At 42.6% G+C, this 24000-nt stretch overlaps 1 protein-coding gene across 1 annotated transcript; it reads right to left on the bottom strand.

Annotated features, from left to right (window-relative positions):
• Positions 1–816: 816 nt before the first annotated feature.
• DTL (denticleless E3 ubiquitin protein ligase adapter) lies at positions 817–23864 on the bottom strand. The gene is made up of 15 exons (XM_075088956.1): positions 23746–23864; positions 23372–23497; positions 22390–22488; positions 22018–22079; positions 21806–21926; positions 21278–21343; positions 19269–19384; positions 18523–18596; positions 17495–17598; positions 16409–16513; positions 14222–14334; positions 10506–10595; positions 8597–8735; positions 3836–4698; positions 817–2314 (listed from the first exon to the last, which is right to left on the bottom strand). The coding sequence occupies exons 1-15, from the start codon at positions 23789–23791 to the stop codon at positions 2246–2248; spliced, it is 2193 nt and encodes a 730-aa protein (XP_074945057.1). The 5' UTR covers positions 23792–23864; the 3' UTR covers positions 817–2245.
• Positions 23865–24000: the final 136 nt, after the last annotated feature.

Raw genomic sequence — 24000 nt, forward strand, 5'->3', positions numbered from 1 at the left:
TTAAGTTGAACAAAATTATGCCTGGTGGTCCATAAAACAAAGTGTTCCACTAAACAAGTACTATTTGAAAGGAAAAAAATCCCACATCCCTGCACAATATTATTCATCCAAGTGGTAACCCATTACTGTAAATAATCTGAAGGTAACCATTTACAAGATACAGGAGATAATGGTTTGGCTGCAGATCATTTCTGAAGGAGGAAAACGTTGTGAAAGAAGCAGAGGAACATGAAATCCTATTGTTGAAATATCTGATGACTCTCATGTACTTCAGTAGGGACCACATCTTATTCTACAACCTGTTATTTACAAGCTGCATGGAAGAATCCTGCATGAAAAACTGGCTGTAGCCGAGGCAGGTTGTATGCTACACAGTTGCTCTAACAACTAAAATTAAGACAGAGTTCAATCCCAAACCTACTTATTTTAGGTTATTTTTCTACTACTTCCATCTACCTCAAAATTCAGAAGTAGGTTAAATTTAAACTAACCAATTTTTTATATTCCTGTTTTGCCCAAGATGTTAGATCTATTCATATAATCACTTTTTAAAAATCAATTTTTTTAAACAAGAACTATTAAAACATGCCTGAAGCACTACATTACCTTTCCCACTTTCCTAATGGCATATCCTCAAAGCTCATGGGATGATGGCCTATAATTCAGTAAACAGGAGAAAGTTGTTCTGGCCCCTATACGTATTCAAGTGCTCCTGCTGGAAGGTGCAACTTGATGATGATTATTTTTCATTTATTTAAAAAAGCACACTACACATTTACTTCTGCTTTGTAGCTGTAAAAGACCTTTCACAAAAGCCATTTTCTTCCAAGTAATTTATTTCCTTGCAAAGTACAATCCACAACACAAAATATAAACCAGCATTTTTTCCTCTAATCCCTTTGAGCTACCGTACTATTCAATGCTACTGTAAAGTAGGTGTGAAAATTTCAGATGGAAAACATAAGTTAGCTGGATCACACCTTCTTCAAATACCTCAATTCTTCTGCAGTAAAAAAAAATAGGGATTCAGAAGTTTGGTTTGGTGTTTGGTTTTTTTTTTTTCTTTTTTTTTTAAGTTCATAGGACTATTATACCAGAGGACAGAATAAATGCTCCAACCTAAGATACACATCCTCTACTAGCTCCCCCCTGGGGAAAGCATGACTGAGGAGTTAGTATTATTAGCCAGCAGGACAGGGATCTCGTTTCAGTGACCTTGTAGTTTCAGCATCAGTGATGACTTACAATGGCAAAGCATTCAATATTAATATGTAAACTCTGTCAAGTGCTTTCTAAAATATTAAATGGCCCTCCCCCAATTTACAAGCTATTACTTTACAGATACTGTATTGTAAAAGTGTTATGAGCATGTTATAAGCAGTTATTAATGCCTTTGCTACATGCTAAATCTGTAAGACATGACCGGCTGTTATGGGATGCCTATTTGAGACAGATCAAACTTAATTTCCTTACGCACCTTGACAGTATTTTGTTTCAGAGAAGTGACAAGCTGTTAGCCTCAACAGCTGTAGTTCTGATGGTTCAAAAGCCAGATAAGTCAGTAAATACAGAAGTTTTCAAACTGGGAGAAGTGAGGGGATGGCAAGAGGAGTACAGACATTACATACTTGATTATGCTTTGTCTCCTCTTCTATTATAATCACCATCAGCTGGACACAGGGTGTTTAAAAGTCTTTTATATTCACTTAACACATGCATAACTTCCCATCTGGAAGCGGTTAGTCATTGTGGTACTAGAGGAATAACTGTAAAAATGCCATTCAGCACAAAGTAGTTTAGCCCCACCTCCAGTAAGTTTCGCTGCACACATTCCAACACTTGTTTTACAGGAGGGTGTAATAATTTACACATTATTCTTAAGTAGAGGAAGTTTCAATGGTAGATTAGTAACGTAAACTGACAAGCTATATGTGCCTGTCAACAATGCACAACAGAGCTGTTGCTGTCTTAATTGTGGCCATGTAAAAACTACTCAGTTTTTCTTTATTAAAAAAATCCATCATCTGAAGTCAGTAAGAGATCATGAGTATCTATAAGTATTGTGTCCATTTTCCAGATTCGGTTGTCTTTAAGTGTTAATGGCTTTAAAAACAGAATAAAACCCCAAGTTTATGAATGTCTGAAAATAAACTGTGTAATCCTGGGGCATCGTTGCTGGCATTACTAAATCTGGTCTTGATACCACAGTGTCTACATCCATCCAATGTAACTGCTGCATGCCACTTCAGTCATTTTGTGGCTTTCTGTGGAAATATGTGCAGATCTTCCTCATGGAAACTGAAGTGGTTGCAGCCTAGGAAAAAAAAAAAAGAAAACCAACAAGAAACGTTTCTAGGTTAACAGTTCATATGCTGCATGAGTCTTAAAGTCACCCTCCACTGTCGCTCTGGTTTGATAGCTTCCCAAATAAGACAGTAAATGAAAGGTTCTTTACTATAATCTGTTTCTCTCACAGATAAGAGGCTTACTACCTACAGGAAACACTGTCTAAAACCTAGGGTTGTCTTACTGCCATAGGAACACCACTCTGGCTGCAGTTCCAGCTTTCCTACATCAGATAAGAGGGCTGCAGATTTCCACGATGTAGCAGATCAGGAAATGCTGCTGGTATTCCAGGCACCTCCTCAGGCTTCGAGTCCAACACAGGAACATTCCAAAATCTGAACTAGAGCATACTGGGCAGAGAAGGTAATGGTTCTATAGTAATCTTTCTTCAGGGTGAATCTTTCTGTCTTGTGTTTAAACACGCCCAGCATAAATCACAAGTGGCTGTAGGTTTACTCTAACCAAGATTTCTTGGTACAACCACAATATGAAGGGTTCAGCTGCTATGTGTATCTTGAGGAGTGGTGGCCTGTCCACCTCACATCTGATAGAAGTACTGGAAGAGGTGAAACCAGGTAAGACATGAGATATTTTATCAAAATAAACCTTGATGATGGCAAAAACTTCTAGCAACAGATATTAAATTGAGAGTACAACTAAAATTTGATGAGTGAAAAATTTAACTAACATTTACTGAAATAAGACTCAGCCAAAGACACTGTAGGACTCAGAGTCCAGTTTCAGACATGAGTTGAGGTTGGTTTGTTTTAAAAAAATGTAATTATTGTTCCTCAGGTTGCATGTTAAACCCTCATGCCAACTTTTTTAGCTGCTTTATAAGCTTAACTTTCAGATCCTAGGATGAGCTCTGTGCCAGGCTTCTTGTACATCCAAAGTAGGATTATGTAGGCCAAGCCCTGTCCTCTGACTCTTTTGCAATTCCTTTATCTGCTGCTAGTTTTCAACTGAAGGAACTGAAGGTAATATTTAGCCCCACAGTTTTAACATGGGTAATAAATTTGTTTGCTACGTGGGCTAGAATAAAATTAACTCTTTCTTCAATGTTAAAGTGGCTTTCCCATAATATAAACAGTCAGATGTGACAGTGAACACATAAACAGAAGATCTGCCAGGAAAGGTGCTGTCATTATTGTGCTTCTCAGAGTAGAGCTCTATTTCAGATGATGGCTACATCCTCCAAACATCCAACCGGGGACTGGGAGGACCTCTGACCTCATGTGTGCCCTACGTCCCTTTAAAGTGAGGGACTCCAACGTCCTAAAAATTCTCTTCCTGCATGTTAGTGAGATGGATTAATAGATAACAGCATTAATGTATCTGGCTTATTAGGCCAGAAATCATCGCTTTTGTCCATTATCAAAGGGAACAGATAATTCTTTGAATGCCTGAGCAGGAGAGAACAAGCAAGGGGAGAGTGGCAGCTAGGGATAACCTCCTTCATGACCATTGTCACTGACCATTGACTTACAGTTTTCTGCGAAGTGCCAGCTGCCACAGCCTCTTGTCGTTTAGCACCAGGACTGCAAGATGATGGGGGGCTGTTTGACATGCTCTGGCTGTCAGCTCTGCCAGTCCGGAGTTTCTCTCCCAGAGCAGACAACCAATTTTTTCTTTCAGGTGAACTATTCTCTTTGTCTACTACCTCAGTGCCTTTCCCACATGGAGGTCTGAAAAGATGGGGGGGAGTTTGAACACCCGGTGGTTTAGCATGGCTTCCAGAAGAGTAAGGCTCTTTTGGGCTGTGGCTGGAGCCTACACAGTCATTATCCAAGTCAGACAGGCTGAGAGAGCCTTCATCACAAGCTTTTTGGTCTGCAGCCAAATGACATAAATTCAGCTTGGATTTCTTAGCCACATGGTCCAGTTCAGTCACACAGCTACAGGCCTGCAGACACTTGTGCCTTGCATCATCCTCCTTGCTGCAGTCAAGCCTTCTCTTGGCACGCTTTTCAAACTGCGTGTGTGGGGCCTTAGGAGGGCAAGCAGCTTCCAGAATACCTTGAGTGACTTCTGCCAGGGCTTTTCTAGGAGAAGGAGTCTTTTTCCCCACTTCTGGAGGAGAAGAGCATGGAGTCCTTGTAACCCAATGTTTAATGGACATTTTGGCGGAAGGGATCAGTTTGGGAGAAGCACATAGGCTGGCTCCACTCTGCTTGGCTGGGGCGCAGGCTGCGGCTGTCTGGGTTTTGAGAGTGCCTGTTGGAGTGTTTGTAGACAGGGGAAGGTCTCCAGAATAAATGGGAGCACAGGCAGCCGGCCGTGGCGAGGAAATGCATGGGCTGCCCACTGTGAAGGCCTTGGCAGGAGTACTCTGTGGGCTGGCTGGCGGTCCTGATAGGGGAGAAATAAGTAGTCTGATGAGGAACACAGAACAGCAGATTAAAGACAGCCCTTTTACAAACACCCCTTCCAACTAGGAAGTGAATTCAGCACTGACCCCACTTCTCAGGCATACCCTTTTGAATTAAGAGGTTGCATAAATCCCTCTAACTTCAGTTAAACTGGTACAAGTCCTACGTAAAATCCTGTACCATGTTGATATAATACAGTATGTTTGGGTAATGTCTGACATCTCTCCCTCTGTAACAAGCACTCTTATGTGAGCTACAGCCAAGGGACTGACAGACAAGACAAAATAGATCTTCAATCTTCCAAGTTTACCTAGCCTTGCTGGAAGCCTTGCAGTAGCTCGGTCCAGACTGCTCTGTACTGAGATGCTGCAAGGCTGGTCCCCACCTGCACTGCCATCTTTAACAGCTGCACGAATGAGTTGAGGGTCAAAGGTACTGTAAGCAGGCCCCACAGCTAATTACAATACCAAGGAAGCTGTACACTATAATGCCCTACCATATGAATAATGCTCCTAGTCGTGTGTTAATACTTGCATATTTTAAAGATTGGGAAAAAAAAGAGTGGGAACAGGAAAAGACATATTTTCATTCTCTTGTCTTTTTGCTGGAGGATTTTCTGCAATGCTATATTAGTATGAAGACAGCAGTTATTTACCACACCCAGGGAAACGTGAGAAATTCTTCACCTCCTGAACAAGGACTTAAATTCCAAACAAAATAGAATCTGTCACTGTAGTTATTCCTTTAAAACAAATTATTCCCAAACAGATATTTCACAGTGGCTTTTGAGTTCATTACCCAAGATGTAAACCCCCATGCTTTTAAAAAGGAGGTTCTGAATACCCAGCTTCTTAAAGCAGTAGTCACAGGTAGTGGCATAAGGACCTTACTAGTAACAGTGGGTATGATACATAGCAAAGATCTTGGTCTGCAGCAATATTAGAGGTTGGAGGGGTTTTTTTGTTTTGATTGGGGGTTTTGGGTTGGTTTTTTGTTTTTATTTATTTTTTATTTCTGGCACCCTCCAACAGAGAACACATTGGCGGGTTTGTTAGATACCTGCTTTCTTATTCATCTAACTTGTGGTGATACAATTAAATAGGTTAGCACCTCAGTTACTCTGTGTATTCCCACTGCTGAGCACAAGAGCTCTAAGCATTTTCTGCATACCGGGGGTTTAATCTGGATTCCTAATTCTCAGCATTAGCACTGTACTATTAGCACTGTTCTAATGAAGTGCTTTATGTAGAAGTCTAGCGTGAATAACCTGCCATTTTCTTTAGGACACTGGGCTGCCTCACAAATAACATGTTGAGTGAGCACCTAGATGACTCTTTGATTATATACCATACTAAGCCTCTTTCGATCCTTCCTTTTACTGTGTTGTCTAGTATCCAAAATACAAGTACTGGTGCATCAGAGCAAAATTAAATAGGATCCCATATAAATGGATCCCACTACAAATCACTCCAACACACAAAACAAAGTCAAAGGCTCCTTTCCTGGTAAAACATGCTACTTCGTAACAACTTGCTTCAATCTGGACTAAGAGAAAGTAACTGTCGAGACTGGTTTTCCTAACCTTTACTTTAATGAGCACTTACAGGACAATAGTATCTCAGCTGGGAAATTAGTCACACTTAAAAATCTAAGGTCCTAGAGGTAGAAGTAGCAAGCTCAGCAGCTCTTTCTCTCTAATGACCATCTACAAGTTCATACATCAGAAATATTGCATGACTAGCCCTGTATGAGCACCCTCAATCCCAAACCAATCTGAAAGTTATACTGTGGAGACACTGGATAAGGGAAAAAAGCTGTCCTGATAGTTGGATAGGTGTCATGTCAAGAAGCAATCCCAAACTTGAGAAATATCCCCAAACTTGAGATAAAGAATATTAAGATCAGGCTTTTTTTGTAAGACTGCATGCATTGTTCAGCTTCTACTCAGCCAGTTCCAAGCTGTTTCCATTTATGCTGCAACTACATGTAGTACAATACTGAAAATACCTGCAGTCAACCTGCATAACACCAAAGTAGGTTATTTCAGGTGTTTCCTACTTTCTCTGCTAGAAAACTTCTAGAGTGATATCATCAATCTCCAGATTTAAGAGTCACAAATTGTCCATGCACAGGCCTGCTCCAGAAACTTGGTTACACAAAAATGTAGAGAAAGTGCTGCAACTTAGGGAAACCACAAAAATAATTTCCATAGAAAAGGAAACTGTGCTTGCTACACTTGACGATGTAGGTCAACAGTCAATACACAACCTCAGTCTCAGAATTTGTTCCACACAAATGGGTGGGGAACTACCTAGATCTCATCCCAGCAGGTCTGAAATAGTACTTGTCTTGCCAGCTCTGAATCAGTCTCTGCAGATAACTCCTATAGTCTACCAGTGCGTGCTTTGTGTTTAAGAGCCAAGGTCAGCAGGAAGCCTGCTGTTGTGTTTGCAGTGTCTGTACTTCCTCTTCCATCCTGTGTTACTTTAATGCAGCAAGAGCAAGGAGAAATAAGTTATTTTTCTGGTATAATTGCCAAAGCTGACTTGTAAAGTTTTAGCATACAAGCTACTTTAGGTTTCAGGCTTCTGGACTAGAACTATTCTTACTTCTCTTTTGCTGAAACTAGTACACAGAATTATTTTTGAACCCTCTCTGAAGCAGAGTGTGTACACACACAAACCATTTATCAGCTACAGAGCAGACCTGGCACTCTCCCTGCTATTGTCCTGCAAACTTCCTGCAAGACTGTTACTCACTGGCAAAAGGTTAGAGGTAATGTTATCCCATTAGTGGGATTTGGAGACTTCAGCCTTTATTTGTGTTAGCCAAGGTGAAATTAATTTGGAGGGTGACTAGAAAAGATAGGTGGAACACAGGAAGTCACATCACCAGCTGCTGGGAAGCTATTGTATTCTTAGTTTCAGAGCTACTCTACAGAGAGGCTCATCTTATTTCACTGTTTTTGGGGGTGGGGGGTTATTCTCCTTTCACCTACTCTACTCTAGAAAAATGCAATTTTCAGACCATGTCAAATTAGTGTTATGATCCAGGGCTCCTTTCTTCTTGTCTAGGGTACTGTCCAGTGAGTAGCTTCTCCACAAAGCCCAGATCTGCTTGCTAGCTGTGAGAGTATGCTGCATAGCTTGTCTGATCACCTAGGCTTTGTAGAAAGCATTGCATTTATTAATTAGCCTTAAAATGTGAATAGATGAACACTACCAATTAATTCTTGGACTTTATAACCACATCATGATTGTTCACATGCATTTTTTAAGTACTTTCACTATGTGGCATTTGTCAGTATAGATGGTCACTACTATTGTATGAAGCTGAAGAAAGCGGTGTAATGTTGATAGCAGCAGCAAAGAGATATGTGCAGAATTCAACTTCTGGGCAGGAGGAAACAGTTCAGAGTTCCAAAGCTGTATATGTGCCATCAGCCCTTTACCAGGTAAACTAGCAAACTGGACAAAGCATCCGATCTTACGGCTCTCAGTTATTTTTCAATATAAAAAAAAAGTATGACTTGTTGCTACAGTGCATGCACTTATGACATCTCTTTTGGCTGTTCAATTATTGAACCCTGCTGATAGACACTGAAGATCTGGCTGCCCAACAAGCTGCTTTAATGAATATTTGCTTTGCAGTCTGGTGATAAATGCTTTGGTGTACTTGTAAGCTATTTCAGCCACCTTGTCTTGTTGGTGGCAGAAGTATTTACAAGTAGAAGTGTTTGTCTGGCTCTAAGAATTATTGACTAATATGAAAAAAATATAAGAACAATAAGACAAGCCAAAGGCTTTTGTTGGTACAGAGAAGAGCCAAAATTCAGAAGCCATGTTGCAGAGCAAGATATCTCAGCTCAGGGGCATTACCTGCTCCACGTTGTTCTTCTGGTTTCTTCTGAGTGACCCAGCCCACCAAGCTGATTTTGCTGAATGCTGATTTCTCTTCCTCAGGATGATGTCGTAAGCGCCAAATCCTCACAGTGTTGTCATCAGAGCACGTGGCAATCTACAGGATAAATTAGTTTTTTGGAGTAACCAGGGCACATCCTATGGATCACTGGCCATGTGAACTAGAACAGCTACATCTGACACATCATGCCAGTAAGTATGAGGGTGAAGCCTGGTTGACGCAAATCACAAGATTTGCCCATAAAACAAACAAAATAACCCAGCTCTGTTTCATTACTGTACCAGACAGCAGCATTCGCTTTAAAGAGGGAAAGGCTGCCTCCTTCATGTCTTTCTGCTAGAGAAATCTCAGTCACCAGTAACTGCTTGCCTTGCATAGCTCTGTAACAGAGGGCAGTCTGCTCAGGAAGGGCCAGGGCATATTTTGAGATTTCAATTACTTGGTAAACAAAAGCAGCCATACTGATTTTTGCTCCTGCATCTAAGTCTGCTGCTCAGGACCCTTTCTGCTGGGGACGAACACTTGCCACACACTGAGAAGGTGACATTGGAAAGCTGTTACACTAGCCTTAAGTGCTGTCTCAACAGAGTCAGATGTCAGCCGTATCTGGCAGAGAAACCAGCTCTGCTAGAAACATTGGTCTAGATTCCAGCCACAGCATCGTGCACTTCAAATGGATCTGTGGAATCTCATCCAAAGAAGCAGTAGAACCCACCTAACCCACATTTTATGGCTCTCTTCAGACAGATTAGATGGTCACTCACATGGGAATCAGCAGCAAGAAAAAGGAAATGTTGTGCCCAAAGTTCATGGTAATCCAGATGGGAAAGTGCCTCTACTCTGATGTCTGTGGCACCAATATTGTCCCTACGGAAAGCAACTTTGCCTCTCAGATCACTCCAAGCAGCTTCCTGACCTGTCTTAGCACCACATTTTCTACTTTTCTTCATGCTTTGACATCTGTACAATGGCTGACTATTTCTTGACTGTGTCAGTAACAATTTTAAAGGCTTTATCGGTCTGCATTTCCAACACATCATGATCAGGGTGCTGGGCTACCTCTAAATCATAGATTGAATCTAAAATACTAATTCTCATATTTTTGTGCATCTTACACAACTAGAACAATTCCTCCTGTTTGCCTGCAACACTTTCCTGAAGACCTGTTGTTATAGTGCAAGCTAGGGAAAGTGGCTGACTCGCTTAATACTGTGGGGTAAAAGAAACTCTGGCTATTATTAGGACACTGTCTAGGTTTCAGGGTTATTTCTCATTTTCAGCTAGGCCAATCATTTGAACCAACCTATGACTGCAGTGCTCTTCCTTTTAGTGACACCTGGTGCATAATTACTGACCCAATTTCACTGTAGGTTTTTGGGTGCACACACGTCATAAAAACAGCTCAGATTTTGAAAAAGGTCACAATGAAAAGAGACCATGTTTTTTCAAGAGCCTTCAACACTCGCTGCTGCTCTGTACAAGGCTAGCAGATGTATCAATGGTCAGACAGGTAAGGAAGCTGTAAGTATGGACCCACAAAACAAGCTTTTGGCTTATGAAAACCTTGATTAAATGGTTTCACTGTTTTGTCTCTTATGGTTAGTGCCACAAGCTCTCATCAGGAGAGGTCTTGGTTCATCTACAATTTCCTAGGTCTTATCAAATAGCCTAAATTATTTAAAAATAGTGAAAAAGGTCTGATACGTTATACTCATGTGGCAATCTTCCCCCCAAATGAACATTTTTAGAAATTATTGACTAAAAATTTCACCCCAAATAAACAAATACTGCTGCAATTTTGAAAAGCAGATATTACCACATCACATCTATTGTTTCACAGGAAAGACAATTTTCCATAAAACAAACCTTAGTGAAGTCTGAAGGACACCAAGCAATGGAGGTAACTTCTTGAGAGTGACCAAGGAGTATCCGTGGAGGAAGGCTGGGCTCAGAAACCTTAAAAATTCCATAGAAAAACAGTATACAGTCAGAAGCCCTGCAGCCTAATATACATCACTAAGAAAAGACCTCGCAGCCCACCTGTGAAGCATGTGAATACTTTCCATCTTTCCTATATTAGATGGATAAATCAAATGCTCTCAGCCTGTCATCATGAGGCAACAACTGATGGGGCCCTAAGAGTCAGTTCATGTTTCATTTCTAGAGGTGAAGCAGCTGGTCACTGCTGAGATGTATTGACTTTCCTGAAAAGACTTGTTCAATTCCTGGTAAACAAAGGATTTCTGCCTCCAGAGTTGTCAGCCCAAAACATGACACAAGCATTTTACTATATTAAGTACTTCTACCTATTCTAGGTAAGATGCTTAAAAGTTTGGGAAGCTCAAACTTTGAATTAGGATAGACATATATATTCTGCTGGCATTTTACAAATGTCCCAATCACAGGCCAATGGTTTATTAAAAAATTAAAATTGCCACCAACAAAATCCTGTAGATGAACCTTCAGTGGCTTCAGAACTTCTGTTTGTGCGACAGCCAAGTGCCTGTACCTCCTCCAAGCAACCAGCTGGATGACAGACTCTCTTAAGAGAGTTCATAAAAAACCTCCCTACATCACTCATGCTCATTAAACTGATCTCTATTTCTCTTACACCCTTCATAAAAATCTTTCTCCTGTTCTACGGTATTACTGTTAATCTTCGACTATAGCTCATGTAAGTGACAGATACAGCTGAAGCTAGCATTAACTGGCCCAAGGAAGAAAACACATACACAGAGATTATATCCAAGTTTTGCATGCTTTTAGTAGGCAATCCTTTCTGGAGCTATGAGTCACCATTATTGATGTGACATTATAAGGGGGATTTATCAAGGGGATTTGCATAAATGACTAAGTGAATGAACAGATCCTTTAGTGTGTGGGCAAAGGAGTAGACATTACATACAGATTTCAAAGGAAGATGCAAGATATTGGGGAAGGCTTCTGATGTACACACAAGTTTTTCTCTTGTGGATCACCTCCTACAACAACTGCAAAACCACAGGTGAATATCCAGCTTCAGATCTTAAAGTTGTTCTGATACAAACAGGTTAATCTCAACAAGCTGCTTTTTTTTCCTGGCATAGCAAAGGCAATCACTTGACTAAATATCCACTGAATGCCTTGGTCAGAGTATTCCCTTATCTGCCAAAACATGCAATACCATGGAAACTAAATCCTTATTTAGGGAATAAACAACACATCTTGGCGCAGAGAACACCTTTGTTTACATTTAATAGTGGTCTTGCTATACACACGTAACAGACACAATGGCAGTGTAGTAGCCCCTGACTGCTGAAAGGAAAGCAGAAGATAATTATTCTTGCTGCAACACACTGGTTTTAGACCATACTAGCATAAATTAAACCAACTTATATCATTGTGAGCTAAAGGAAGATGCACAGGTGTAGCTGTGTCCGCTGTGTTCGGCAGAAGACAAGTCAGCCAGTCTGCACATGTTAAGTCAGGATTAGCCACAGCACATGCTGCTTTTTGCCTGATTTGACAGGATATTGGTGGGGAAGTTAGAGCTGTTGTGGAGAGGTTAAAAAGAGAAGCCTAGGAAATGAGACTTTATTAGTTACTCTACTCACTGAAACAGCTGTTGTATCCATTTTCCAAGATTCAGCATGAAATGTTGTGTATAGTTTTTTGCACCATACGATACAGAAGCACTTAAATTCCAATGCTGGGACAACCAAAGGGTCACTTAATATGGTCACCTTAGAGTGGTCTGTACCAGAGCATTCAAAGGACAATGGAGCTATGGAGTATATTTCTATAAAAGTTATTATTTTATTACCAGGAAGGTAGCTTAGCTAGGTACCATCTTTGTAGAGAGAACCGTTTCTGTTCTCTGGCTTTTATAATCTTAGGGCTGTTCAAGAGTCAGTTCATTAACTAATGAACGAGTAATTTAAAAAACAGCAACACAATAAAGTGAGCGTTCATTGAATAGAATTGATTTATGTATGGAAGCAGACTGAAACAGCGTCCTCATCAGCGATAACTTCTAGCCACAGTATTCCTTGAGAACTGCTGAGCCAAACACCACTTAGCACTGCCGCAAAAGTTTCTCAGAAACATAATCTGGATGGACAAGGTCTTGCTCTGCCTTTCCTTCCCCTCTAGATACGGAAAGCTAGCGCTCTTCATTAAGTTCTTTCCAACATTACCTGTTAATTGCTCAGGCAATATCTGACCATGTTTTTTTCACAGCATAGTATGTCCTCATCCCAGGAAAAGATCCATATGTTTCAGAGTCAGTAAAATCTGCCAATACTTAAAACAAATTAAGAAGCCTCTGGATATGACAGATCTCAGAAGAGACAGTTTCACTGGAAGTCCCACTCTCTGACATGACTATGGGATTAAAATAAAAGTAATCATCTGATGATTTATTTAGTAAACATTCAATACAATCTGTCACCTACATGTGATAGCAACAGAAGCCATCTCTACACAAATACATTTTAAATGTGCTTAAATGCTTAAACTTTGAGATGTAATGACATCCTTAAATGCTCTCGACCCAGTCCCAGCCTGCATTCCAAGAAAGCACCAAAACACCTGAACACAGGATGCGCAACCCAAGTTTGCACAGGTGTTTTTGCTGAACTCGCACAGAACATGAGGAAGGTTAAAATTACACCACTTGGCCATGCTACCGCAGTCCTGCTACTTCTGAGTAAGCAATCCAGCTGCTTACACGTATTCTCCAAATCAAAGAGAATACATGCTCAAACCACAATCACAGCAGGCTGGCCCTCTGCTCTCAAAGGTTTGTATTTTACTTTTAAACTCATTGTGAAAGGGGTAAACAAGTCAGCGTTCCTTAAAAATTACCCCGAACTTGAAATAAGCAGTCACCTGTGGTTTCTAGTTACTTCAGATAAGAAGTCCACTCTGTTTCCATATGGCTGTCAGGTATGGAGAGCAGAACTTGGAGCATGCCTTATTCTGAGGTCCCTGCAATTAACTTGGTGACATTTGCATTTCCTACACGTCAGCACAAGATGCCAAGTGACGGAGCCTCTCGGCTGTCAGACAGTGCTTTGGAATTTTGCTGAGGGCTCTGGCTGAGCCCTTGCTGTAATACAAAGGCTTTAAAGACAGTAAATTGAGCATGAGAAAAAGCTATGTCTGAAGCAAGAGCTGTAAGAAGGAGAAGTAGGGGAAAAGACTGCCCTTTAAAACAATCAAGTTGTTAGGTTTCTGTTAATGTGCTCCATTGCTAAATATGAACTGAGAACTGTCTGTCTACTTGTCATAGCTGGCTTAATCACCAGAATTGAAAGAGGACTTTAATGCCCATTAAAATCAGATTAAGATCAGCAACTTGCAGTAAGCAGCAGTGATGACAGCTGTATTGATGGCTGGAGGTTAACTTTGTTTTACGTTAAACAGTTACATCTAGCTTTGACAGCAACACACTCTGGGCACAACATGCCAGGATCTAACCCCACGCTGCTCTAAGTAGAAGTGGGAGGCAGGGAGTGTCCTACATGAACAAGAAACGCAAATGAAATAAAAGAGCAGAGCACCTCAGGGTTGCATGCTTGGGTCTCTCCCAGTTGCCTCACCTTCCAGATGTATGCGTTGCAGTCACTCGAACCACTGACCAGGAACTGGTCGTCTGGGCTGGTGCTGGATTTGATGTAAAAGGTTGAATTCTGGTGCCCACTGAAAACTGCCACTGTGAGGGGAAAAGAAAAAAAGAAAAAAAAAAACCCTCTCAGTGCACAGCCATGAAGTCAGTTGCGCAACCAGGGCTGATCTTACAGGCTTTTCCTGCCTAGCCACATATCCTCTGGAGAAAGTGGTTGCACTGCTCCCTTGCTCTGGGGATCTGGGGCAGGAAGTTCTTATTACTCAACTGGAGCCCTTCAGGCTTCCAAAACAAAGCAGATTTACCTGAACAGCTTTCTCCACAGCATTAGGAAGCAGTGGCAGTTTCATTAAACCTTTAGCTTCACCCGTGCCACAGGCAGGCCAAGACACGACCTGGGCTGCCCCACTACTCTGGTTAAGGCACCTTGCCTCTTCCTCTCTCAGCTGCTACCACTAGCCCCACTTCACTAACAGAGGCAGTCGCACAGAAAGCAAAGCAAGGGCCTTCTTCCACCCAGGTGGCAATGCAGATGCTTGCTGCTCCTTCCTCCTGCTGCCATCATCTTTATTTCATCACAAAATTTGCATTGTGTCAGCCACACTCACTAGTTGCCTATACTTAAAGCCTCAGTAGTGTTTGCCAAAGCCTTGAAACCATCACCCCAAATGGCTGCTGTTTCCCCTATTGCAAGGACCGGAGGAGCCAGCAGTTGGAACAGGAGCTGAGTGTATTCGGCCGCACTACATCCCATCCTCTCATTGGGGCAGAAATGGCAAATTTCCTGATGTAGTGCCAGGCAAGGCTGGCACCCCCTTGACTAGCCCTGTTTTAATAGCGTTTCTGGCGAAGGAAGCGACCCCACAGACCAGAGGACAGGTGACTGCCTTTGGTGGACTTTGAAAAGTTGCAAGACTCCAGGAGATCCCTTGGTTTGCACCCACAGCTTTCTCAGCGCAGCAGTTACAGGACCAGGGAGTCCTTTCCTAGGCCAGACCTACTGGCAAGTCCTGTTACAGTGAGGATTTCCTCGTCTCCCTGCAACCTAAAGCTGCCTGCATACCAGATAAGCGCAGCCACAATTGGGGTGCAAGCAGCAAGCCGGCGAGTGAGGAGAGAGGCACCAACCCACAGGCAGGTGCTGCCCTCTGCGGGAACATTAGCACACTGAGAAGCCGCACATGTTTCATCCAGCTGGAAGAATTGAGATTGCTTGCTCGGGTTTTATCGGCTGCACACAGAAGGCAAGAGCTCCATGTGGAGGCTGAGGGCAGCATGCCCTGTGCTTTGGAGAGAGCCCACTCCTGGATGGGGGACAGATCAGTGAGTGTATTACCATAGCTCAGTGGTGGCACCCAGGGTTAGCCTCAACAACTGACCTATTAATATTTTCTACTTGCACCACTTCTCAACTCTGGAAGCGTTCCCACCCACCAGACTGCCTTCCTGAAGAGCAGACAGAAGGACACATTGTTCATTTAATTTCAGTTAACTGAGAGACTGAGAAAAGGAAATGGTAACTAAATCATGTCCCTGGCTGGAATGTATCTAACAAGTTTTGCCACTTTCTGAGAAGTGGCCATAGGCCTATGACATAGTAGCTTAGTGCACTGAAGTCTGTGGGCTGTCTTGTCCACATAAAGGTCACAGATGAAGAGCTGAAGGAATCTAAAAAGCTGAAGCATCTCCACAATATGCTGGGGTTGCTTTCTCCCAGAAACTGTGGTAGAAGCTAAATTTAAAAGACAGCTTAAAATATCTGAATATGACCATTTTTAATGGATTCGTATCAAAGAGCTTGAAAAGTCAGTGATTGCCAGTAAGCAGAATATTCAAACTTGCTTCAGGTGGATAGCAGCTGGACACTAGCCACTCCTCACCAGATAACCATGCAAACTACCCTTACTCTCAGTCTGGGTGAACCAGTATCTGCACTTATGTAAAGTTTTTGTGCTATTACTTTTATGTGGATGGCTTAACACAAAAGATAAACAGCCTTTGTAACAGATGCCTTCCCTCCTAGACAACTTTAAGCATAAGAACATGGAATAGGTTTTCTAAGCATTCAGGCTGCTCTCTCTAAGTGACAGGGAGATACTCCTCTTTCTGTACTCTGTAACACCTATTTTTTTGCAGCTATTTCCATAGATATAATGCTTACCTGGAATGGTCCTTAAACTTGTCATATTGAACATGTAGATACTGTCATCAGTGCAGTTAGCAAACAGATTAGTGCCAGTGGAGTCCAAAATGAGGCTAGAATATCCTATAGACAGAGATAAGTTCTTCATAAGACATAACTCCACAAAACACATTTTGGAAAACAGGCATTCTCAAAGAAATGCCTAGAGAAGGAAATTTGGAAAGGACCTGTATCACATATGAGATTGTAATTGGAAAGTTTATTTGTTTGACAGAGCATTTGCTGGAGAAGGAAAGTTTCTAGCATAACATCTACATTTTCTCATGAGGATTCAGGGTGATATTTAGAGAGGAATCTCACCTGCAGAGCAATTTACTTCATAGTTTCAAATGGATAACAGGAACAACCACTTGTAAAAGCAGAGATTAAAAATAAATAGAAACACTCATGCTTTGGTAGAATAAGCCATCCTCTCATTTGCTAGTGATTTAGGTTCAAGAAATATCTTTCCCTGCAGGCAAATTATTTCACAGCCAGCTTCTCAAGGATTTCCCTCATGTTCTCGGGACTGACACTGACCATTACCGAGTCAAGACAGTTGATTAGACAAGTCATCAGGAATTACTGTGTTGCATCAGACCATTGTAAGGAGTTAAGATACAAAGAAGCACAGAGCAACACGAACAAGAGTGCTCTTGTTTTTGATAACACAGCTTAAGTATTGCTCGACTCTGGAAGGTTATAATGTAAAAACCCAGTCCGGACTGTTGTCTTTGCAAGATACAATGCAAAGAAAGAGTTCAAACTGATTTCTACTTGTGCATCAAAACGACTAATGAAATTCTACCTCAAGAGCTGTGTTATTCCCTTATCTACATTTCTGAAAATGCACTGCTGAAGTTTATGCAAGTCTTTATCATCAGTTCAATGATACAAAAGTGGGGCACTTTCACTCTTCAACTTGAAAATTTGATATTTGCAATCAAAATGCCCTGCTGACCTTGTCAGTCTGATCAATAATTGCCTAAAAATATAAGAGATGGCACTGTCAGTACTTCTTAAATTCATTTTGCACTTTAACAAATACATCCTCCAATAACTTACCAAGTTTGCGAGTACTGGTCCCAGGGTAGCAAAAAGACTTGGAAGGCACTGGGTCCTGACGGTAAGCTGCATAGTTCTTGCGCAAGTCCCATACTTTGATCACACTGAAATACAGAAGCGCAAGTGTCTCCAACTTCAAAATTTCTTTTGTAATGCTGATAGAGCCTTCTAAGAGCACAGGAAGACAGGTTGCTCATTACCAAGGAGTGTCCAGTGCTAAGGAGTACAACTGAGCAAGAGTAGAGCAGGGACATGCTGAAAGCAAAACAGTTGCTTTGCTGGTTATGGATGAGGAAGCATCATTGTATTCTGTAACTAACACAAGATACAACATGAGCCCACAAGTCCCCATTCTTCAACTAGTAACAGGAAATACAAGGATGCCTTTGTAGTTCTAAAAATTAAGTTCTTCAAGATTTTTCTTGCTCTCTAGGACCAAGGCTCTCTCATTAGCCATAGGCAGGAAAGTCAATCTTATCTGCCTCAGAAAGGCTCTGACCACATAGAGCCTGTTGAGGAATGAAGTTTTGAGAGGGTAGTCACCATGGTAATCAATGAGACTGTTTGCTTGAGCTCCAAGATGCTGCAACAGATCTGGCACCTAAAAGAATGCATTCTTTGTAACTCAAGGCAACATTTTCTCAAGCATGCCTACACATATCCAGGCACCAACCACCCACTCGCATCCCAAAACAGCTCACTGTCTAACAATGGTCTGTTTACTTGACGCCCAATACGTCCATGAGAATAGAGATTATAAGAACTGCTTTTGTTCTGCCCCATAGCTAAGACACTAAAATGAGCGTTTACCACATGCACAATCTGTCCCAGCACTGCCATCTCCAGTAAGGAAGAAAAGCAGCATTCAGCTTTGCGAAAGCAAGCTGGCAGCGTAGCTCTGCTGATTCTACCTAGTAGCAACTATGGCTTTGTGGGCCACTGTGTGATCTTAGGAAAAAATCACCCAAACTTTTTCCGCCACTAAGAACAAACAGAACAGACAGAAAAGCAGGCATCCTCCCTCTTACCCATCAACAGCTCCTGCAGAGATAAGAGTATGCTCGTCCTGAAGCAGCACCACAGTTACACTCTGCTGGAAATCCTTAAAGGGAAAAAAAAAAACCACCACAACTTTATTTTCTTTCATGGTCATCAACACCTTGCTGCTTAGTACAAGGCCAAGTGAATACCAAGGAAACCTCCTCCTAGCCAGGCAGGAGAACCTGGAAATACCACATGCCATCTAGGACACAACAATCCTTCAAACACTCCCACCAGAGAAATTGCCACTGAGCAGTAAGTACGTAGGCAGCAGTCTGAGGTTATACCTTTCAGATAAGAGAGCTGCCTTCACCACAAGGTTTAATAGATTAAATAAAACCCGGTCTTACTCCGGTAAACCAGTCATTTGTGTGGTCAAATTAGGGAGGGAAAAAAAAAGAAAGAAAAAGAATTACAACCCTCCCAACCTCCCCCCTCAAAAAAGGAATGCTGGATCACTCTTCTCCTCTCTGAAAAAAAAAAGATGTATTTTCACATGGCATTTGCATAAGGATGGCTTTGATGGCATATGGGTTGTTCGACAACTAGGCAATGCCTAAAATTAGCCATAGCAAGCAACCATGGCACAAAAACCTATCTTGGCAAAGATTAATTGAAGCAGTTACCACATTCAAGCTAAATATTTCTCATGATAATTACTTAGGAAGACTTTTATGAATAACATTGTCCTTGGAAGACAGGCCTACATTTCATCTGTTCCCCAGATACCTACCACCAAGGGAGCAAGTCCTTTTAGGTTCTGCCTCCTCTTCTTCAGTTTAGAAGGAGTCTGCTTGTCAACCACATTGTGTGCTCCACTGATTTGATTCACTTGCCTATAAAATCCATCTGAAAGAAATCAAAGACATCTCAATTAATAGTTTCTACGCAAATTTGCCACCACTTTAATAAAACAGGCAGCACCTTGGAAAAAATCCTAAAAAGTGGCTGAGGATAACCTTTAAGATCATTCATGTAAGCTGAAAACAAAAACTGTTAGTTATGTACAAAACCAATAAGAACACAGTAAAAACCAGGAGCACATATTGCAAAAAATTGTAGAGGTCAATGTAGCGTGGACACTGAAGCTAGAACTGGCCTAGGCAGGCTGCCTTTGGAAATCAAAACCCCTTGGTCTGGTCTTCAGCATGCATCCTTATCTGGAGTGTTCAACCCACTTCACCCCGAGCAGAACTGTACTCACAGGTAGGTTTCCAGTGCTTTTACACCCTACTTCATAATTTTCTATTAGCCTTTTGTCTGCTACTCCTCACTTTATGAAACTTACTACTTTTCTAGAGTAAAGTGACTTTTCCACTTTTTTCCCCTATACCTCCCACTTCAGTCATGTGGAGCCTCCCTTTTCAGCCACTTGCCAGTTTGGAAAGCCAGGGAACCTGGAACAGATGGAAGTGTGAGACATGTTCTGGCAACACAGGCCATGAAACTTCTGGGACAGAGCAGTGAACTGGGAAGAGGCATAAGGGTATGACACGCCTGGGGAAGGAAAAGCTTCCCCAGGAAGCAGAAAGACAGGAGCAGAATAGGCTCACTCTGCATTTAGTAGGTGTTCCCACAATACATTCAGTTGTTCCCAGCACTGACATGCTCCTTTGCTCCTGCACTTTCTGCCTTCCTTCCTACTCTGTCAGCTTTGTTTTAGTCTCATGCAATGCTACAGGCTTGGGGAGGAGTGGGTGGAAAGCTGCCCAGCAGAAAAGGACCTGGGGATGCTGGTTGACAGCCAGATGAACATGAGCCAGCAGTGTGCCCGTACAGCCAAGAAGGCCAACAGCATCCTGGCTTGTATCAGGAACAGTGTGGCCAGCAGGAGTAGGGAAATGATCGTGCCCCTGTACTCGGCACTGGTGAGGCCACACCTCGAATACTGTGTTCAGTTTTGGGCCCTTACTACAAGAGGGACATCAAGTTGCTGGAGCATGTCCAGAGAAGGGCAATGAAGCTGGTGAAGGGTCTAGAGAGCAAGTCTTATGAGGAGCAGCTGAGGGAACTGGGGTTGTTTAGTCTGGAGAAGAGGAGGCTGAGGGGAGACCTTATCGCTCTCTCCAACTACCTGAAAGGAGGTTGTAGTGAGGTGGATGTTGGTCTCTTCTCCCAGGTTATTAGTGATAGGATGAGAGGAAATGGCCTCAAGTTCCATCAGGGCAGGTTTAGAATGGATACTAGGAAAAAATTCTTCACTGAAAGAGTGGTCAGGCATTGGAACAGGCTGCCCAGAGAGGTGGTGGAGTCACTATCCCTGGAGGTATTCAGAAAACGTGTGGACATAGCACTTGAGGGCATGGATTAGGAGGCATGGTGGTATTGCGTTGATGGTTGGACTTGGTGGTCTTAGAGGTCTTTTCCAACCTTAATGATTCTACGAACCCTCTGAATGGCTCTGACCTAAGCACTCTCCCAGCCCATCTATCTCCATGCTGTCCCACACAAGGATGTATTCTGTACCCCCTTATCTCCTTACCAATACACAGAGTATTATGAGGACAGTACATATGTCATGCCACAAATCAGAGTGTTACAAAGTGGAAAAACACATTAGACACAGAAAAAATAGCTATTCTACCCTTTTACTACACTAAAGCAGTCCAGTGTTATCTGACCATCTTCTTACTGAAGTGTTGCCTATATTGTAATCAAAAGCATTAGTCCAACATTACATCTAAGTACTACTTTTACATGAGATACCAAGCTTTTTTGATACGTATCTGAAAGTTTGGTTACCTTTCTTGTTGCATCTGGTATCCCAAACCATGATGTTTCCGTCTCTACCCCCGGTACAGAACACAGCTGAAGGAGAAAAAAGAGTGCTATTAGCTTCCAAAAGTGTCAATTTAATTAACTCAATGCAGTACAATGCCATCTATGTGGCATCTCTTTTGCCCCAACGCTCGGGGCGCCAGTCCTGGAAATACAAAAATCAGGCCAGTGTTCTGCCATGCTTTTTGACTAGTTTCCTTATTCTTCCTAGTCTGTCTTTACTACTACTCTAGAGAAAGCAGCTTATGAAAAGAGTATTTACACACTGATGTATAGAAGTAAGGACTGAATGATTTCAATATTATGTCTTAAACTTGCCCAAGATGAGAAATGTGCAGATCATGTCACCATGAAGTTCCAACAAGTTAGTTTTGCTTCACTGGCTAGGTTGCTGCTCACTCTGCCTCTGCCCTTTTTTAGCCCGAAAAGTACTGATTTGCCAGGGGAGAAGAAGAAGGAAAAAACCAGACAACAGGGAACATCACCATTTACCTTTCTCAAATCTAGAAAAAGCAACTGATTTGAGGCTACACTGATGACCTTTGCATATGCCAAGAAGCTCCCCGGCTGTCACATCCCACACCTTGGCTGTCTGGTCTCCTGAAGCAGTGACCTTCAGAGGAAAAAATGAAAAGCTTTAGTCATTTTCTGCACAGAGTTGCCAAAGCATTAAAAATAAAGTTAGATAGCAAAAGACTGCTTACAATCCTGTGTTCCCCTGGTACCCAGGCAAGGTCAAATACAGCATTTGAGTGAGCCTGCCATTCTAACAAGAAAACAAAAGGCAAGATTAGTTCAATGCATTGCAGCATGATATTTTGCAGAAGACTAAAGAACATCGGACACTGAAATCAGAAAACTTATCAACAGCTTGCCTTAGGCATGAAAAACAACACAGAACAATTCACCTACTACTGCTGTTCTTAGAGCATTCATACTGCTGCTTTGTAAAGACGACTCAGCAGGAAAAGATTTAAGTACTGCCTGCACTTATGTTTAAATGACTTGCAGAAAGATTTCTTTGATTCCAGCAACCTGTCACATCAAATGAAGATCACATGCTATATAACATTTACCCTTAAAGATGAGTTTGCTGGTAGTTTGAGCTTCAGTATCATACAGCCTAACAAATCCTTCTTCATTTGCAACTGCCAGTATGTGCTCCAAATTCGGGGCTGAAAAGAAATTGAGACATATTTGTCATATTATGTAGCTGATTCATAATCATGCCTCCACTCTTTGTGAAGGGCCACAGACACTTTAACAGGGTACACAGCAAATAGATAGCTGTGAAATAAACAGTATTTACATAGCAATTTAAATGTTCAAAATGCAGAAATATTGGCAACATTTTTTTTAGATGCTCTAATCAGGAACTACTATACATGGGCAATCAAATGGCTCCAGGAGCAATCTGGAGATCTTTCATCAGCTATAACAGTTCTCTAATTATAGTTTTCTGTATCTATACCACCTATCATCTACAACCTCCAGTACTTTCTATGGATCTGTGTTGGAAAAGCAGGAAGCTGCTGTGGAGAAACGTATAAGCTCACCCCAAAACTAGAGAACTGCAAATGAAAGAGTTTTGCCCTAAAGATCCAGAAGCTTCCATGCTTACTTCACTCATCACTTATTTATCATGGGGAAACGCTACATGTAACAGTCTAGTGACATCCATCCACCTCTGATTTCTACATACTATTCTCCATCCTGTTATATCTTTTGCATATTTTGAACAAAGCTCAATTCTTCATCTATGTAGCCTTGCACTGTCACCGAGAGGACACACCTTGAAACAGACAAAGCTGAAACAAAGAGACATGAAAATAAATGCTTTGTAGTTGCTTCTGTAAGGGAATACTTTCCACCAGTATACCTAGGAGCACCATGATCAGATTTGTACCACGCCTAGGTGCAAGTATACTATTACCAGCTCACTTTAAAACAAGAAACTCTGAAACACATCTTGAGACATATTGAAAAAAAAAAAAAAAAAAAGCCGACGCGGTGCCCGCAGCCTGGCCCCTCAAAGGGCCTTTCGGAAGGTGACTTTACCTGCAGAAAAGGTGCAGCCGAAAGGAGGGACCGGCGTTCCCGTTTCCCCGTAAGACAGGTGGTCATCTTCTTGGCTGCATTGGTAGCTACCCAAGAGATGCTGCAGGGGAAGCGGCGAGGACCGACCTACAACGAGACAAACGGATCGTAACGGCTCAGACGCGAGGAGCCCCGAGGCCCCCACGGCGGCTGTGGAGGTGCCCGAACCGCCCACTCGGCTGTCGCGGGGGTCTAACCCGGGGGCTCCGAGACCACTGTCACGCCTGCGGGCGGCCGGGGCTCACGCCGCCGCCGTCCTGCCGCCCGGGGAAGAGGCAGCAGCAGCGGGGAGGACCGTGCGGGACGGGACGGGAGGGGAGGGCCGCGGTACTCACGGGGCGGCGCGGCCGAGGCACGGCGGAGCAGCGCGCGGCACAGCATAGCTAAGAACAACCGGCGCCCGCGCGAACCCGGCTCGTGGCGCCAACTCCCGCCACCGACCGACCCGCCAGAACGCGCCTCGGCCCCTCATTGGTCAGCAGGAGCCCGCTACGCCGCGCCCTCTTCCTCTGATTGGGTGGCGCAACCAAAAGGGGCAGAGCTTCAGGCCACACCCACCCCGCCGTGGTCTACGGGGACGCGGCCTCTGC

This window comes from Phalacrocorax aristotelis, chromosome 3, assembly GCF_949628215.1.
Source record: "Phalacrocorax aristotelis chromosome 3, bGulAri2.1, whole genome shotgun sequence".
NCBI lineage: Eukaryota > Metazoa > Chordata > Aves > Suliformes > Phalacrocoracidae > Phalacrocorax > Phalacrocorax aristotelis.

Coding starts and splice junctions, on each gene's coding strand:
- DTL (XM_075088956.1), bottom strand. CDS start 23,791: ATGCTGTGCCGCGCGCTGCTCCGCCGTGCCTCGGCCGCGCCGCCCC. Junction 21,927..22,017: donor TACCAGGGGAACACAGGATT/GTAAGCAGTCTT, acceptor TTTCCTCTGAAG/GTCACTGCTTCAGGAGACCA. Junction 16,514..17,494: donor GACCAGTACTCGCAAACTTG/GTAAGTTATTGG, acceptor CTCTGTCTATAG/GATATTCTAGCCTCATTTTG.